This window comes from Eumetopias jubatus, unplaced genomic scaffold (assembly GCF_037043125.1).
Source record: "Eumetopias jubatus isolate StellerSeaLion01/CBP00866 unplaced genomic scaffold, mEumJub1_p1.0 scaffold_11, whole genome shotgun sequence".
In the NCBI taxonomy this organism is placed as follows: domain Eukaryota; kingdom Metazoa; phylum Chordata; class Mammalia; order Carnivora; family Otariidae; genus Eumetopias; species Eumetopias jubatus.
Window position 1 is genome coordinate 15,627,501 of NW_028274817.1, and position 14,106 is coordinate 15,641,606.

The 14,106-nt window shown below is 41.6% G+C and overlaps 1 protein-coding gene across 1 annotated transcript in view; it reads right to left on the reverse strand.

Moving 5' to 3' along the window:
* Positions 1 to 1,061: 1,061 nt before the first annotated feature.
* HPRT1 (hypoxanthine phosphoribosyltransferase 1) overlaps positions 1,062 to 14,106 on the reverse strand; it is a 38,244-nt gene continuing 25,199 nt past the window's right edge. Inside the window, exons 4-9 of the mRNA XM_028094432.2 lie at positions 12,632 to 12,697; positions 8,972 to 8,989; positions 6,944 to 7,026; positions 2,533 to 2,579; positions 2,234 to 2,310; positions 1,062 to 1,712 (exon numbers count right to left, since the gene is read on the reverse strand). Coding sequence (XP_027950233.1) covers positions 1,665 to 1,712; positions 2,234 to 2,310; positions 2,533 to 2,579; positions 6,944 to 7,026; positions 8,972 to 8,989; positions 12,632 to 12,697 — 339 coding nt within the window. The 3' untranslated portion in view covers positions 1,062 to 1,664. The remainder of the gene's footprint in view (positions 1,713 to 2,233; positions 2,311 to 2,532; positions 2,580 to 6,943; positions 7,027 to 8,971; positions 8,990 to 12,631; positions 12,698 to 14,106) is intronic.

Sequence of the window (14,106 nt, forward strand, 5' to 3'; positions counted from 1 at the left end):
ATTGGGAGTTACGGTGGATGCTACACCCATGTCAACACCAACCTCAACGTCACAGGGTTATGAAGACCAAGTGAGATAACCAAAGTGAAAAGGTTTGATAAACTAGGAAGCTCCACGACCATAACAAGTTATTACTCGGTATTAATTCAAGTTCCCTACTTTGCTCTTGGGAAGGACAGCAAACTTTTTAAGGCATCGATGTGGCTAGATGGCTCCCGGGGTTGCTGGTTCATACCTCATCTGGAGCTGAGAGGCCCCTGAGGGTTTGGGTTTAAAACCGGTCTTCCTGGTCCCAAAAAACAAGAGGTTGTGTTGGTGCCGTTCTCAGTCTGAACAATCTACCAGGATCGCGAGAGAAAGCCCTGTTACTCGAACACGGTGACATGTCATAAAGCATACTGTGTGTCTGAAACTTAAAATGTCGGTAAGAATTTCACTAGCCTCACCAACGCACTCTACCAGATGATCGCTGTTCGCTGGGCTCGGTAAAGATTACAATTAAGGGGCACCTGGGTGGCTCAGATGGTTAAGCGTCTGCCTTCGGCTCAGGTCATGATCCCAGGTCTGGGACTGGGCTGGCCCCACCAGGCTCTCTGCTCAGTGAAGAGTCTGCTTCTCCCTCTCCCTCTGCCTGCAGCTCCCCCTGCTTGTGCGCGCTCTCTGTCAAATAAATAAATAAAAATCTTTAATAAAAAAGCGGGGGCGCGCCTGGGTGGCTCAGATGGTTAAGCGTCTGCCTTCGGCTCAGGTCATGATCCCAGGGTCGTGGGATCGAGCCCCGCATCGGGCTCCCGGCTCAGCGAGGAGCCTGCTTCTCCCTCTGCCTCTCTCCCTGTTCATGCTTTCTCTCTTCTGTATCTCTGTGTCTCAAATGAATAAATAAGATCTTAAAAAAAAAAAAGATTACAATTAAAATAGCTGCTAAAACGCAACAGACAAGGAAAAGGTAACCAATAGAAAAAGACACTAGGTTAATTTGTAGGGAAATGAGAGGTATGCAGTTTCTTTCAAGAGACAGCCTTTATTGTAAGGAGTTTTACACCGAGGAATTCAAAATGTGGTAACGTTTTTTGGAATTTATTGATTTGTATTTAAAAGGAACTGCTGACACAGATTCACCGGAAATCATCGGAACAAGCGCGAGAAAACAGTTAACACTACTGAAACAGCAAAATAATTCCAAGACATGTGGTTTCTCCAACAGAACAGTACTGTAGATGCTGTCACCGATATGGAAACTGACGGCTCCTTACTCTTCTAAGCACACAGTGGTATATAATTAACAATATTCAATCACTTCTGTTCTTTCCGGAATATATAAAAATTAAAATACCAATTAAAAAACTAATATATCTTCTCTTTAAATGTTTCTTACAGATACAATTTCAATATTTTCATTCGATAGTGGTGTGGTTTAAGAGATTTTTTTCATTCACAAGTCAAACAACACTCCACGCCAAGAGAACAGATAGTCTATAGGCTCATATTGCAAATAAAGACTTCAGGAATGCAGCAACGGGCATTTCTAAAATACAAAACGGATAAAATTCTGAGAGGATACATGCAATAAAGCTCTACTAAGCAGCTGGCCACAGAACTAGAACATTCTACTGATGATTTCAATGGGACTCCAGATGCTTCCAAACTCAACTTGAACTCTCATCTTAGGCTTTGTATTTTGCTTTTCCAGTTTCACTAATGACACAAACATGCTACAAAATAAAAATCCAGAAACTCACATTAGAAAAGCGTATTGTGCAACGAAAGGCAAGAAGAGCATTTTGCATGGCTCAGGCGAACAGTGCTGCGCTGTAGGGGCTCTACTGGACAGAGGTTGGTGGGGTCTTCTGCATCTTCCTCACCCGTGTGAGGAAACGCACACCCGGGCCTCTTGCCCGCGGAGCAGAAGCGGGTGCTTGAAGGAGAGTGAGTGAAAAGACTTAAACATTCATTTATTTCTTACTTATGACTACATCTATCATCTGAAATAATAATGGGACAGTTATTGTATATTAAAGCTGTTCAACTGTTGCAGCCAGCAAGAAGTGTCGCCCCAGCCTGGCCCAGTTCCAGCTCTAAGGACGTCTGTACTTGACCACAGCTTTATGTGACTAATGGGAACCATCAGTCTGTTCAAATTATGAGGTGCTGGAAAGAGAAAACAAGTCTTCTCTTTCGTAAATTTTTATATGGGTTCTGAAAAATGAGAGTGAGAAAACGAGGCATTACTTACATTCAAATCCCTGAAGTATTCATTATAGTCAAGGGCATATCCTACAACAAACTTGTCTGGAATTTCAAATCCAACAACTAAAAAGAATCATAAGTCATCATTTAGATGCAAGAAAACATCATTTTCAAATCGAATGCTTATGAATGTGCCTTCTCTACAAATACTCTCCAAAATCTTAAAAAAACAAACAAACAAAAAAACCAAAACCAAATACCCTCTAAAGTAACTCTCAACCATTTCATGGAAAACTTGTTCGGGTCAAAGATGGTTAAATGACTGACATAAAGTAATTCACTTACAGTCTGGTTTATAGCCAACACTTCGAGAAGTCCTCTTCACCAGCAAACTGTTAATTACAAAATGTAACATGTGACACATGGAGACATGACTGGGCATTACAAAAGAGAACATTCATGCTCTGAGACATGGTCTCACCCGCACCTAGAATACTTTCTACGTGAAAGACTATGAAATGGGGAGTTAGCTCACAGGGACCGGGCGGGCCAGCAGTGCGTTCCCACCACAGCCAAGGCCCCTGCCTGCTCCCCGCCCGGAACACGACTGACAGTTCTGAGAGCTCCACCTTGACCACTCAGCACCCACCAAAGGGCAGCGAATCAGAAGGGTGAGTGGATGGGGAGTGGCAACAAGCAGTTTCACAATCCCTGGAAATCCAATCCTAAAGCTGCAAAGGGGTGCGGGAGATGTGAGCATCACCTTTTGAGACTCTTAATACGTGGCTTACAAATATCATGAGGCTAAAAAATAAGTAGCATGCTCGAGGAGCTAGTATTTATTTTTGAGAGCAAAAATTGCAGTTGGGATAAGCCACCTCTAACATAAGCTAATTTCATAACCCAAGTGTGTACTACCTGCTGAAATTTTTCAGCCATTAAGAAAAGCTATCGACAGTGTTTTGAGAGCCTTTACATGTTAAGGGCAGTCCCAATAAAACTCATGATTTTACACCTTCTTAGAAAAAGGTATTTGAAAAGCTGGAAAGGACAGGGGCAGCTGGGTGGCTCAGTCGGTGAAGCCTCTGCTTTCAGCTCAGGTCATGAATCTGGGGTTCTGGGATCGAGCCCCCCTCCCCCACCCCCCCGCCCCTGCATCATCATCAGGCTAACTGCTCAATGGGGAGCCTGCTTCTCCCTCTGCACCCCGCCCCCCCACTCGTGCTCCCCCTCTCGCTCTGGTCTCTCTCTCAAATAATTAAATAAAATCTTTTTTAAAAAAAAAAAGCTGGGAAAGACATAAAGTGATTTTCAGTCTTAGCTACACATCAGACTCACCTGGGAACTTTAACAAAACAAAACCCAGATACCCAGGCCACACCGCTGACCGATTACATTAGAATTGCTGGGGATGGGACACAGACATAGGTTTCTTTTTGTGTGTTTTTTTTTTTTAATTCGTATAAGTAAATAAACCATACAAGTATACGTCAGAGATCTTGTGGGTATGGTTTCAGACCACCACAATAAAGCAAGTATCACAGTAAAGGGAGGCAAATGAATGTTTTGGTCTCCTGGTGCACAAAAACTGTTTACGCTATATACTGAGGTCTATTAAGTGTGTAATAGCATCACATCTAAAAAAATGTACATATCTTAAAGACATTTTATTGCTAAAAAATGTTCACTATCATCTGAGTTTTCAGAAGTCATAATCAGTGATCAGAGATCACCACAGCAAATATAATAATAATGAAAAAGTTTGAAATATTCCAAGAATTATCAAAATGTGACAGAGGGGCGCCTGGGTGGCTCAGTTGGTTAGGTGTCTGCCTTCGGCTCGGGTCATGATCTCGGGGTCCTGGTACTGAGCCCCACATCGGGCTCCCTGTTCAGCAGGAAGTCTGCTTCTCCCTCTCCCTCTGCTCCTTCCCCCGCTCGTGCTTGCACACTCTCTCTCAAATACATAAATAAATAATCTTTTAAAAAAAAGTGACAGGGACATGAAGTGAGCAAATGCGGTTGAAAAACTGGCACCTACAGACTTGCTCGATGCTGGGTTGCCACAAGCCTTCAATCGGTAAAAAAAAAAACCAAAAAACCAAAAAAACCACAGTATCTGCAAAGTGCAACGAAGCAAAAGCACAATAAACTGAGCTATGCCTATATTAAAAGTTACCAAGCAGATATAGTTAGAAAGTCCAATGTTAACAGCTTCTTCAAATTTTTCGTTTTGAAATAATTAGATTACCAGGAAGTCACAAAAATGCACAGGGAGGTCCCGTGTCCCCCCTGCCCAGTTTCCTCCAACACTAACAGCTCACATAACGAGTAGGTGACCACAACCAAGACGTGGACTTTGGGAAACTGACATTATCCAGACTGCACCAGTCTTACACACATGCATGCGTGTGTACGTGTCTGTGTACTTCTATGCAATTCTATCACACGTGCAGATTCATGTAACCACCACCACGCTCGAGATACAGACCTTTCCACCACACAAGGCTCTCTCCTACCACCTCTTTATTTATAGTCACACACCGCCATCACCTCCCTCACCCCTGGCAACCACTAATCTGCTCTCCATTTCTATCATTTTGTCATTTTAAGAAGGCTGCATAAATGGAATCATATAGTAGGTAACCTTTCCAGATTGGCTTTTTTTGTTTTAAAGTAGGCTCCACACCCAGCGTGGAGCCCAACATGGGGCTTGAACTCAAGACCCCGAGATCAAGACCTGAGCTGAGGGTGCCTGGGTGGCTCAGTCATTAAGCGTCTGCCTTCGGCTCAGGTCATGGTCCCAGGGTCCTGGGATCGAGCCCCGCATCGGGCTCCCGGCTCTGCGGGAAGCCTGCTTCTCCCTCTCCTGCTCCCCCTGCTTGTGTTCCCTCTCTCGCTGTCTCTCTCTGTCAGATAAATAAAATCTTAAAAAAAAAAAAAAGACCTGAGCTGAGATCAAGAGTCGGACACTTAACCGACTGAGCCCCCCCAGGTGCCCCTCGACACTTGAGGCTCGTCTAGGTTGTCGCGCGGATCCACAGCGCAGGGTTGCACGGAAGGGGGACCTACCATTTGTCTCGCCATTCACCCGCTGGGGGGGGGTGCATTTTGGGTGTTTCCTGTTCGGGGCTATGACAAATGAAGCTGCCATGAGCTTTCGTGTATGAATATCTATGAGGACCCAAGTTTCCACTTCTCTGGGATAAAGGCAAGTGCTTGAGTCGTACGGCCGCCACATGCTCAATTTCTCACAAAACCGACAAGCTGTTTGCCCAGGCAGCCATTCCATTTGACATTCCTAGCAGTTAACAATCTTTACATTTTTAATTGAACTTCTTAAGTTAAAATGCTTATCTCATCCTTCTTAAACCTGCATTGAATAAAAAGAATGAGCTGCCAGGCTTACTCTGTTTACGTATCAAGCACGGATACATATATACCTCATAAACGGACATATGATATACCTGTGATATTAAAATCTAACAGTGAGGGAGGGATTAAGAAAAAAAGGTTAAGAAACACTGACTTAGGCCAACTCCATCACTAAGAAATGAATGACCTAAGTACCCTCTGAGCACTCCACACCCCCAGCAACACAAAATCCCTCTTTTGTGAGGCAGTCTACCTCAGTTCCACAGCATATTCCAGGAAAGAGGGACAAAAGACTATCTCGAGGCTACAGAATATCCTACGCCACAGTAAGAGAAATAAGCAAGTGTGTGGACTGGCTTACAGGAAGCTACTTAGTGCCCCAGAATGCATCGCAGATAGAGACCCTCTTGTCGCAGCTGTCCCAAACCCACTGAAAGGGACTGACCCACACGGGCACCAGCTATCAGAGAAGCCCCAAAGGACAAACTGCTGACAGATGATTCATTAGAAGGCTCACTCTGATTCAAAGATGCTCGATATGGGCTACCTGGATCCTTTAAAGGAGGTTTATCAAAACCAGTTAATCATTTAGGAAAAAAATTAATTACTATTTGACCCCTACACAAAAATTATAGAGCGGTCAAAGATTTCAAAATAAAAGATGAAATTGCAAACCCCCCCCAAGAAAACAAAAACAAAAACCACCCCCAAAAAGCCACCCCAGCTGTTACCCTCCCGAAAACGTAGGGTGGTAAATAAAGCATGAACCGTGAGCTGGGTTGCCTGGGTTCAAATCTCACTCCTATAGGGTGCTAGGCACTTCCCTATGCCTTGGTATCCCAAACTATAAAGTGGGAGTAACAGTGCTTCCTAGGAGTTGTCAGGGATTAAGCTCTAATTATAATTAAATATAATTAAACTAGAAACAAAGGTAGAACGAATAAAGCACAAGCCAAACAGCAGAGGCAGGGCCTGGAGACGAGGTTGGCATACGTCATCACCACATCACTCAACTCCAGGAGCTCCGGACCCTCAGATCCCACCCCTTCCTACTACCTCCTAAACCCAACGTGGGATCCCTGGTCTCAAGTCTTCAAGAAAGTCCCAAATCTTCTACCATGCTCCCGAGGACAAGTTGGTATTATTAGCATGCTAAAAAACCAAATGTTAGTAATATTTAGCAAAAAGATGACCACAATGAAGGGCTTCCTTAACACATGACAAAATTATTTACAAAGCATATTTACTGAGTCTTATTTGAGATCACATTACTTTCTAAAGATAAAACAAGTTGAGAACATTTACCCTTACAAAGAAGCAATTAATTACTTAATCCTGTTTCAAATGAAGAAAATAGCCTGTCAAAATGTTATATACATACCTTGCGACCTTGACCATCTTTGGATTATGTTCCTTGACCAAGGAAAGCAAGGTTTGCATTGTTTTGCCAGTATCAATTATATCCTTTTAAAAAAAAGAAAAGACATTTAAACAGCAAATAAAACCGAGTCATATAAACACAAAATACCAAAACCCCATGTGTAAACAGAAGAATGCTATTTTTTTTTTTCAGTGTAGCCAACTCTCAGATGCAGGTGGTTAATAGACCACACTCTGAGAAACACTGCTGTACACCATCTTGAAAGTATCCACATTAACAAGGTTTTACTATATAAAATGACTTTATATGAAAGTGATTCTTAGCTATTTAGTCAAAATCAGGACATTATTCAAAACAAACCCATCTCTAATTGGGAAAATGCTTCTTAAACCATAACCCTAATGTTCTTCAGTGAAAATACTCTATGGATGGTATAAAGCAATGCTTCACAAAGTGGGGTCCGTAAGTCATCAGATACATCAGGGCTGGAGACTTGTGAAAAATGCAGAGTTCTGGGCTGTGGTGGCTAGAATTCAGATGGCCCCAAGACTCCCGTCCCCTAGTGCACACACCCAGAATAACCCCCCCAGCCCCAGCGTGAGCACAACCTGGGAAAACGCTGGGACAGTCTCTCCTGTAATTAGCTATGTTCTATGAGGTGGTTGTAGCACACTGGAGAGATCTCCGGCTGGTTTTGAAGAAGTCAGCTGCCACGTGAAGGCCACGTGTGAGGACAGGAGGTTGGCCTGTAGGAGCTGTGAGCCACCCCTGGCCAGCAGCCAGCAAGAAAACAGGGCCCTCAGTTCTGCAACCACAAGAACTAAATTCTGCCAACAACCTAAAAGAACTTGGGAGAGGACCACGAGCCCTGGGTGGGATAGGAGCCCCAGCCTTGCTTCAGCCCAATGAGACTCTGAGCAGAGGACCCAGCTAACCTGTACTCAGGCTCCTGACCCATGAAAACGGAGACACTGAACATGTGTTGTTTTCAGCTGCTAAATTTGTGGTCATTTGTTAGGTGGCATTACCCCAAAGTCAATCTGAAGTGGAATTAATGAATCTACATTTAAAAACAAGCAACCAGGGGTGCCTGGGTGGCTCAGTCGGTTAGCGTCCAACTCTTGATCTCAGGGTCAAGAGTTCCAGCCCTGCAACAGGCTCACGCTGGGCGTGAAACCTAATTAAAAAAACAAACCAAAAAAAAAAAAAAAAAAACCCTAAGCAACCAGTTCCCAGGGATATTCATGTACATGAATCCTTTGCAAACAGTGTCGTCTGTTTAGATTTTGATCCGTAAGCTAAAGTTTCTATTAATAACAACAAAAATGAATTGGGGGTTACTGGTGCTCCTGAGTCTTAAACATTCTACATAAAAGAATGAAAACTCATTCTACTGGTGAGAGTATAAAGCTTACAACCACTCTGTTAAGTCATTTGGCAATAACAGTAAAACTGAAAATGTACCAACCCTACAATCCAGTCACTGCCTTCATCTAGAGGGACTCACACAAGTGCACGCCGAGTACCGCAAAGGGTTGTTCTTAGCAGCCCTGTTATAGCATGAGAACTGCGAGACTTGCCCTATTCAGAGGGCAATAAATTGGTGGATTTGTACACTGCAATTTTGCATTTTAAGTCAACTAACTGTACCTCTCAACATGAATAACCTCAGAACTTATTATGAGTGAAAATAACAAGATATAAGAGAGAATATGTATAGTGTGGCACTACATATTTTTAAATCACAAAATATGTTTTGCATGTGGATACATACATGCAAGAGAAGTATAAAAAAAGACTCATGGGAATGATGTAGGTCAACTTTAAAAGGAGAAACTTTTAAGCCCAAAAGAGAGGGGTAAGAAATTTACCAACATTTTCCCATTTTCCAATAAAAACAAATTACTAATCTTACAAAAAACCAATCTTACTCCCTTATAACACAAGCCCACCGTTAAAACTGATGACGAGGGATTTCTTTCCCTGGATTACCTTTAGAACACTGTACTTAAAGTATGTAGAACTTACCTCAACAATCAAGACATTCTAGAAGAAAAAGAAATGAAAATCAGTACAGTGAATCAGACAGTGTTTCCAATTATAAGTCAAATCACATCATAACAAACTCATTATCCAAATTCTTGTTTTTAAGATACTCTCCTATCTCAAACCCTGATTTAAACAATGGGCCTTCTGCTGGGATATGGAACTCTTTAATGTGAAATTTTCACCGTAATGGAATGTTTAAAAATTTGACCTATATGTTCATTTAAAAAAAATTCTCATTACTTTAAACAGAGTTCTCATCTTGGACAAATCATGAAGTTTCTCTGGGCCTCAGTTTACCATGTGTAAAATAAGGGACGTGAACTAGTATGTATCTTCCAAGTCTACATTCAAGAACTATAATCTGTACCAGAACTCCAAAATCATGCCTTTAATTTACCATACAGAATCCAATTCAAAACCCATTTTCTCATTAGGCTGAAACTGATCTGTATTTTCTGGATGTGTTCATATTCTTAGACTCAACTAAAGAAAGGTACCAATGCTTCCTTCCACCGTAAACCCTCACCCCAATTTCTACCTCTCAGAATTTTATAGCTGGGAGAGAGCCCTTGCAGGAGACACCATCTAACAATTACATCTGAGGTAGAGAAGAGTCCTACCTGTTCTTATGCTAGTTATAGGAACGAGGTAGCATTTCACATACTGATTATAATCACTGTCACAGGAAAGATTCATGCTATATTGCCATTTGTAGTTCTCACTTCTTGGTCACATGCCTATTGCATGACCATTTTCAGGTTCTATATATTCCTCTAAGTCAGTGGTTACCAAGGTAGGGCACACAAGATCCACAGGGTTGCAAGAAAGAAGTATTAGACCTTTTTTTAAACCTCACCCTGTTTGAGCTATAAATTTTGCATGTATTTTGTAATATGCATAATATCACTACCATAGTTTGTATTATCATTTACCCCTTTCCTCCCATGACAACTACTTTGTCTCTTTTCAAGATACTGCAATCTCAATCTTTAGTAAAACTGAATATAATCAATTAATGGACCAATAATCGTTTCACCGCCTACTATGTGATTCTTTCTCAACATTTTCTCTACCCTAGCTAGCACATCGGAAGGATAACATTCTCCCATCCTAACCGTGGCTCACGGCTGCAGCAATGTGCACCATGGGATGGAGTTACAGTTTGAAAACAGCACTGAATTATGAGACAGACTCTAATACTAAGTAGCTGCGCGATCTTGATTATGTCATAATCATAGACTTCTAGTAATATGAGATGGTTTGCACAAATCAATCACAATACAGAGAGATTAAATATTTATCCAATATAAAATCGTAGTATCTACAGTATGATCTCAATACTGTTTTAAAAATAAAGAATGAGAATTTCTACCATTACTGAGAGCTTATTTTATGTCAAATAGCTACATTCTCCATAAATGGAAACAATGAGGCTTCAGAGGTCAAATGATTTGCCTAAAGTCATAAAACTAGCCAAGTGGTAATGAGGTGTTTTCAGGGTCCAAAGCCCATATTCTCAACCACTAACGGGGGGGGGGGGGAGGGAAAAACATTTATATACGTATCTATCTATACACAGTGTCCCAAAAAAACTGAAATAGAAAGAGTAAATAACCTACAATCTCACCACCAAGAAATAACTTCACCCAACTTAGATGTCTTGATTTTTTCCACAATTAACGTGCTCTACTGTGACTATCATGAAAAGAAAATTGTATTTAGAAAGAGACGTTTAAGATCACGAAGTCAGGGTGCCTGGGTGGCTCAGTTGGTTAAGCGACTGCCTTCGGCTCAGGTCATGATCCTGGAGTCCCGGGATCGAGTCCCACATCGGGCTCCCTGCTCAGCGGGGAGTCTGCTTCTCCCTCTGACCCTCCTCCCTCTCGTGCTCTCTATCTCTCATTCTCTCTCTCTCAAATAAATAAATAAAATCTTTAAAAAAAAAAAAAGATCACGAAGTCATGTAGTAGGACAGAGCCATTAGGTGGGAAAGGCAAGGTCAAATGGAATCCCAGGAGGCTTTGAAGGCTAGGTCCCTTCCAGCACTAAAAACTGATTGTAGGAGTAAGGGCTTCAAATGACTTCTAAATATGGGCACAACACGCTGAAAGGGAAGACTAGGTCTGGCAGTGGTATATGTGATGGGCAGGAAGGGGAAAGAGTCAACAGATTGTAATTTCTCTTTTGAAGTTTTCAAAAGATGTTGAGGAGGACAAGATTAGTTTGGCAGGACCCTGATATGGGATAAGAGGATTTGACACAAGTGTTGTATGCTTAAGTCTCCTACTAGATACTCAGTCAAAGAAGCTGTAAACATTTAAAAGCCAGAGGAAGAAAAGAGCTTTGAGGCCAGAAAGACCTGCCTTTAAATTCAAGCTCTACCACTTACTGGCAGCGTGACTTTGGACAAGTCCTTCAAATCTGCTGAGCCTTAGTTTCCTGATCTGTAAAACAGGGGTAACAGTATCCACCTCATGGGACTCTTGTGAAACTTTTATGAGATTCTGCCTTTTTATCCAGCAGTGTTTATAAATAAATTAACTAGCAGCTGGAAAAAAAACACAGCAATCTATCATTTCTCATTGGTTACTCGAAAATCATTTCAATGTATCACAAGAATAATGTTCAAATATCTTAATATCTATATTATTTCTGCCAATTGTCTATACTGGAACAATCTTGCTGTATTTAGAAAACTCTTTCTGAGATTTCTTAAGATAGTGGTATGTTTGAACTTACTGAGTATTCCCACTACCAGAAAAACTGTTGTAAGAGGGTCTACATGCATTATCTCACTTAATGCTCTGAACTCTGTGAGGCGACTGCCATTATTGTCCCTACCTCACACAGAGGAGACAGAGAGGTTCCATAATGTGCCCAAGGTCACAGAGACAAAGTACTGAGCCAGGCTTTGAATCAAAGCTGCCCATCTTGGGGCACCTGGCTGGCTCAGTTGGTAGAGCATGCAACTCTTGATCTTGGGGTCGTGAGTTTGAGCCCCACGTTGGGTGTAGAGTTTACTTAAGGAAAAAAAAGCTGCCCATCTCTAGAACCCACACTTTCACATCTACTACATGATACTACACTACATGTTTTGCTATGTGAGTCTATGTTTATTTCTTATTTTTTTTTTGAAGATTTTATTTATTTATTTGAGAGAGAGAGAGAGCGAGCACATGAGGGGGGGAGGGTCAGAGGGAGAAGCAGACTCCCTGCTGAGCAGGGAGCCCGATGTGGGACTCGATCCCGGGACTCCAGGATCATGACCTGAGCCGAAGGCAGTCGCTTAACCAACTGAGCCACCCAGGCGCCCCCTGTGAGTCTATTTTTAAAAAGAAGCCTGTCTTCCCCCCCCAAAATAGATATATACTTTTGAAGAATTCCAAATTAGATCACACAGAGGAAGACAAGAGTACTTTGTAATACGGACTTGAAGTTTAACGTTGGATTCTGCTGCCTCTCTGCTAATATGACCTAGGAAAAGAAAGCTAACTGAGATTGCTTCCAGGGGTTAAACAGCCCTTGTTTAAGTGCATGAGTAACTGTGTAAACTGTCTCGTAGTGATAAAGCACAGTGTTACTAACTGACTCCTGGCATGAAGTCAAGAGAACTCTTTTCTTCCCCTTCAAGACACATACCTTTCCAGTCAAAGTTGAGAGATCATCTCCACCAATTACTTTGATGTCCCCTGTTGACTGGTCATTCTAGTTAAAAAACAAATAAAAAGATGTAAGTATATATGTATATCCTTTTGTGTACACACCTACATTTCAAATTATCAAATGGGAACTAGAAGATTTAAGAAGTTAGCTATCTAATGTCATCGCATTATGATATTCTAAATGATACAAATTATAAGAATTATGTTTCAAGAAATGAACGACTAGGTAACTTTCAACTAGAGATTAGTGAAAATTTAAAAGTTCTAACGGGCCATTACTGATTTGATGCTCTTCAGAGTCCTACAAGTAGGGCACACGCATCTTCGAGTGGGCACTATCCTAGAAGCCACCCATCTTCAGTCACGGTAATTTCTGAACCATGAAGTTATTAGCGTGACATATGTCCAGTTCTGGCCCTGGACCATTGCCATGAATCAAGCAAGCTGTAGGTTCTGGTCTGTATCACACTCAACCCCAAAAATACTGCCCTCAAATGTCTAGCCCAGGCACATGTCATCTTCAGCACAGTCTGGAAAACCAGGTCTGATTAGCAGTCTTTTAAGGCCTTCCTCTTAGGGTCCCAGTTTTCTGCTATCACAGAATCCAGCAGAAACCCTTACAGGAGTTTCAAAGGGAAATCCTCCATATCTACCGTAGTTGGTGGTGATAATGATCATAATTTGACTGTACTGGAGCCAAAGAGCAGGTGAACAAAAGAGCTGAGACTTGCCCTACCAGAGAGCAAACCATACCAATGCTACAATTACAACAATGTTGTGTCAGCATAGTAATAGCCAAAGAGACCAAGGAACAGAACAGAGCCCAGGAACATAGGAGGATTTAGTATACGATAAAGATGGTATTTTAAGTCAGTAAGGAAAAGATGAATTATTCAATGAAGTAGTTATCCATTTTGGGAAAAAAATAAAGTATGATCCCTACCTCACAGCATACACAAAAATAAATTCCAGATGGATTAAAATCTAAACGTAAAAAATAGAGCCATAAGCAGACTGGAAGAAAATGTAGAAGAAATATTTTCACGTTCTTAGAGAGGGTAAAAACCTATGGATATCATGAACCCAAACTGAAAGAAAAGATCTGTTAACAAATATTCCTATTATATGTTGAGTTCCAAAACTAAGAAGCCAAAAGGAAAATGAAGAACCAACACAAATAGGCAATTCACAGAAGAGAAGGCCAGAACATATAAAATGGTATCAATCTGAGAAACAAACACTAAAACCATGTGATTCTACCATTCCTCCATTCACACTGGCAAAACTTAAGCCTGATGATATATGTTGACAAAAGTGAAGGGAAACAAGCACTCCTGGTGAGAGAATAAACTGATACAACCTCTTTTGAAAATGGTACAGCAATACCTATTAAAATTTAAGTATGTGTGCCGCTCGCCCCGGCAATCCCACTTCCAGGAATCAATGCTATAA